The sequence below is a fragment of the Montipora capricornis genome, chromosome 13 (assembly GCF_036669925.1).
Source record: "Montipora capricornis isolate CH-2021 chromosome 13, ASM3666992v2, whole genome shotgun sequence".
NCBI classification, from domain to species: Eukaryota; Metazoa; Cnidaria; class Anthozoa; order Scleractinia; family Acroporidae; genus Montipora; species Montipora capricornis.
This window is the reverse complement of record NC_090895.1, coordinates 5612916-5618041: the sequence shown is the minus strand read 5'-3', so window position 1 is coordinate 5618041 and position 5126 is coordinate 5612916. Positions and strand designations below refer to the sequence as shown.

At 38.9% G+C, this 5126-nt stretch overlaps 1 protein-coding gene across 1 annotated transcript in view; it reads right to left on the bottom strand.

Annotated features, from left to right (window-relative positions):
• LOC138029718 (hemicentin-1-like) overlaps positions 1-4183 on the bottom strand; it is a 113312-nt gene extending 109129 nt beyond the window's left edge. Inside the window, exon 1 of the mRNA XM_068877473.1 lies at positions 4023-4183. Coding sequence (XP_068733574.1) covers positions 4023-4086 — 64 coding nt within the window. The 5' untranslated portion in view covers positions 4087-4183. The remainder of the gene's footprint in view (positions 1-4022) is intronic.
• Between the last annotated feature and the right edge of the window lie 943 nt (positions 4184-5126).

Genomic DNA, 5126 nt, shown 5'->3' with positions numbered 1-5126 from the left:
AAAGTCATCAGGAAATAGAACATATACAGCCCATTCACAATGTGCCGGCAGCCAGCTATTTGGCCACCTACAACACTATATCTGCCACTTACTTTGAATTCACATTTGTCAGACTTGTATTCAGGATGAGGTTGTTTCGAGGTTTTGTTCATCACTGTGAACTATATTTTTGGTACAGATTATACAATGTACTAATAATTTAAGGTATTACCATTTCTCTCACTGTGTTTCCCCTTTAATCACTATGTTTCAACTGCATACTGCAAGCCTTGATCGTTTCTCAGGCTATAAGGTCTCTTAAAAACTTCCAGTTCAAATTGTAACTAAAAAATACACCACGTAAACCCAAGCCACACACATTATCGTTTCAAAAGGAACGCCTTGAACATTGCGTGCTGATGACCGTGCTAATGGCGTGGGAAAGCGAGCCGAACAGATGGTCAGTGGTCACGGTTGTTGCAGGCACAAACAAGATGGCGTCCAAACGATCTTGTCATACTGGCACAGGGCCTTCGCAAATTTCTAATTTTTTTCAAACGGTATCAGGTGTTTACATGTAGCCCCGGAAACCCATACAGACTGCAGCTTTGCATTGAGATACATTGTAATATATTGATCAAATGATTTGAAGATCTGAAGCCTTCAGTTTAATTAACTGACTCTATAATATATTATGAGTCAACTTTCAGCAACTGAGTTTCTCACTTTCACAGCTGAGAAGTACTTGCTTGTACAAAGTTATCCTTTTTTCAAATAATGCTCCTGGCGGAATGTAACTTTAATTTGAAAAGCAAAAGTCTTGTGTAACTCTTTATTACTTTTAACTAATAGGGGCTCAGTTTACCCTAAAATGCACCAGATGCAACCATTTGAAGCCAATAGTTTTAAAATTTCGCCGGGGAGCACGCCCCCGGACCCGCATAGCATGCAAGGGGCTCCAGCCCTTGCAGCAAAGCCAAAGGCCTCTCCTCCCTATTACTATATCCAGCTTGCCTACTACTCGAAAACATTTTGACTGGGCTGCACATAGATACAAAAAACATTACCGATAAATTAAATTAATAACCAATTTCAGCGTTATTTCCTTGTCAAGTTTCGCTACATTGCATGGCTGAGCATACAAAAACAGTGTGCAGAAAACAAAGACCTGGAAAACGAAGACCCCCAGAAAAAATAACATATCAAACATCAAATAACAAAACACATCATTAAAATGCTTTTTAAAACGATCGATAAGCTAACTCCTGTGAATTACGGTACGGTCTTTGTTTTCCACCATATCGGGTCATTTCGCTAACAAGTCGTTTCGCTAACGTCCGGTTCACTAACAATCAAAGTCGATTCGCTAATGTGTTTAGTTGTTTCGCTAACATCCAGTTCACTAACAACCGAAGTCGATTGGCTAATGTGTTTGGTTGCTCTAAGCATATTTTGCTGCTTTCAGCGAGAATGTTGGGCCTTAAGGGAAGACCAATGGGAGAGGATTTTGATCCGTGTTTTTTAGCAGCTTGTAAATCATGTATGCAAACCCTTCACGGATCGTGGCTTTTTTAAGCATTAGTTGCTTTCATAGAGTAGTCTTATCTGGGGATTTTGAAATATTTGAATGAGACGGCTGTCATAAGGAAACGATTTAAGTTTTTAGCATAGTCAACAAATAGCACAACCTAGCTCCCTGGGTCTTGCAATTCGTACCAGTCTGGATCCGTTGAAAATGAGCATTACAGCATTACGTGGACACCTAAATCACTTCAAACCAAACTCGCGCCTTTATTCACATTGAAATTACTTTCATTAAAACAATAACACGCACTCACATGGCTCTCAGCAAAGGAGTTGATGTGCAAGAGTAATAGACTTAGCCCTCCCCCCATAGTCGTCGTTGTTATGTGATGATGTGCGCTTTAGTTTCCAAATATTAGGCAACGATATGTGAGTGAAAAATTGTACAGTGAATTGTGAATTGAACAGCAAGCCAGTTTTTGCGAGTTTGCCGATTAAAAAGCTGAGTAAAACACAACGCAATCGAGTAAGTTTACAGTTTACCGATAGGGTGTTCGGTATAGTGAGAGTATTTCAACTTCAATAGGATATTGTTTGAGCACCTTAATGATATGCATTCTCAACAAAGAACAGATAACACTTGTAATAACTACCAATCATATTGCTGCCATTTCAATCGGTTGAAAACGAGCATTGCAGTATAAAAGCACTGTGCTCTTTGTCCATTTCATTCCACTTACCTTCTTGGAAGTATCTCTCGACAGCTCTTTGGAAATAATTTAAAATATGGAAAGCTTTTATTGCATCTTTTGCACAGAAGAAGTTACCTCACGGCCAGAGGCGCTTTTATGTGACGGCTGCAACAGGTGGACCAGTTCGTGCACATTGATTTGTAAAATAGATTTAGCTTTTAAGGCCAATTATAATTATTGTAATGATTTACAACTAGACTTATTTAAGAAAGATATGCGTTGTAACTTTAAGGACCAGCTAATTTTTAGTACTAGTAAACTTTGTACATAGATTTTAGGAAAACAAATGTTGTAAAAATTAAAGATTGATTTCAAGTTGACATAATTTGGCCGCTGTTTGGCAATGGGTTCCACGCGATAAATAACGTGCAAACGTTTAAACATAAATCAAAGAACAAAGTCCGAATGCTGAAATATTCTGTATATTGCACATGGTCATGCAAAAGGTACATTAACGCAATATATGTCAGTGTAGTGTTTATGAATTGGGTAAATCATCAGCGAAGTGACCTAATTCTCTATTTTCGAATTCCCCATAATACACTTTGTTCCCGCCCCCTCCCAAATTTTGCATAAACTATTGTTTTCAAATGCTCTTGGGGACACTGCATATTCCCAAGAGCATTTGAAAACAATGGTTTATGCAAAATTTGGGGGGCAAACAAAGTGTATTATGGGGAATTCGAATATACAGAATACGTTAGAGAAACATCTTTTGCAGACATTAGCGAAACGACTTTCCCGTGTTAGCAAAACAACCGAGCACGTTAGCAAAATGACTTCCATTGTCAGTGAACTGACCCGGGTTGCCCGAAGCCTTCTCATGTGCGTCTTTCAAGTGATTCTAGTGACTTCAGAAGTAAATTGCAGGATTGCAGTTTTTTAGAACGTGTCTTATAGTGTACAATCGTAGCTTTTAACTGCTTTTAGAACGAGTTTTAGAGTTTTCCAAGTCACGTTTTTAGTATGTGGCTTTTTATTGTTTTTAGAATTGAATTGTATTATATGGCTGTAATTATTATAGATTTTATTTATACACGTTCGTATTTTGAACGAGTTTTATAGCTCTTTGACGTAACGTGTTAAAATAAATGATTGATTGATTGATTGAAGCATGGTTAGCGCTAACCAGCGTTAAATACCACGGAAACATAAGAATTTGATACCTCTTAACCAACGGTTAGCTATAGCGCTAACCAGGCTTCGAACAACCGGCCCCTGGACGTTCATGGGCACCCAACGTCAATTTTCGGAAAATATCTGTTCGGAAGACGAACAGAACATTTGCTGTAAAATTTCTTGCTTGCCTGCCTGTCCTAGGATTTTCGAACATCTAAAAAATGTTGTAACTGCCCATTTTTAACGGGTGTTTACCCTAAAAAGGTCACCTAGAATTATCGGTAGCCTTTTTGTCTTGCTGAAATTTTCGAAAAGGTAAGTTTTGATACTAAAACACGTTTAATAATGCTATGTTTAAATGGTTTTGGACTATATTCTCGTTGGGTGCCCCTGGACGTTTGCGAAACGACTTGTATTCTTTTCCACACACCGGCCTGGATGTGTGGAAAACGAAGACCCTACCGTAATTCACAATAGATAGCATATCGATCGTTTTGAATAACATGAATGATGTGATTTATCATTTGCTGTTTGGTATGTTATTTTTTCTCGAGGTCTTCGTTTTCCGGGTCTTCGGTCTCCGATTTCCGCACATTACATTAAAAATCGTGCCCAACAACTTAAAGACAACCAAAAATCGAAACTGACCTGATTTGGGACAGGATAGGAACAGCACAATCATTAAAACGACAGTGTCTGACGCGAAAGACATGGCTTGATTCCCACTTAAATCGATATAATGAGTGCCTTGCGAACAACATCCAGACAAAATTTAACGAGTGGCACAGACAAGGAAGTGAAACTGAAATCCCATGATGCACATTGCTTGGAACGAAAGTCGTTTCCAGGGTAACAGACCCTTTCGGCAAAACGGTGCATGCTGGGCAATCAGGATATGGAGGGAAAGTGGCCGATCAATAATTATGATGGTTTATGTACGAGAATAGACCAGTTCACGCTCTTGATTGCATCATGGGTAATCAGGGCAACATGGTGTGAATATGGAGGTACATCTATGACAAAATTCAATGATCAGTATTTGAAATAAGATCGTCCAAATCATGAATGCATCCATCCAAAGCTGAATGGCAACAAGCCGATTCTGCAAATGGCCATCACGGAAAGAGGCATAACAGCCATCACGGAAGGAGGAATAACACAGAGAGGCATAACGTAAAGAGGAATAACGCAAAGAGGCATAACACAAAAAGGCATAACACAGCAAAGCATAACGCAAATATTCATAACGCAAAGGCATAACGTAAAATAGCCATAACGCAAAGGCCGTTTGAAGAATGGAGACTAGCTGTGTACTCCGTAAATAATTTCAGCTCTAAAAAAACATCAATTGATTGTTCAAGGGAAAGAACATATAATCGCTATCGAACTTTTTCTTCCTGATTAAGTTATGCCTCTGCGTTATGCCTTATTGCGTTATCCTTTTGCGCTATGGCCATTTGCGTTTTGGGTCTTTTAATCATGCCTTTTTGCGTGATGCCTACTTGCGTTACGGCTGTTTGCGTTATTGCTATTTGCGTTATGCCTCTTTGCGTTATTGCTTTTTGCGTTATGCCTCTTTCTTTGATGGCCATTTGCAGAATGGGCTAGTTGCCATTCAGCTTTGGATTGATGCATCCATGATTTGGACGATTTTGTTTCAAATACTGATCATTGAATTTTGTAATAGATATACCTCCATACGTGAAATTCAAAGGTTTGTGTGGCAATTCAAAGCAAAATACACTGTACATG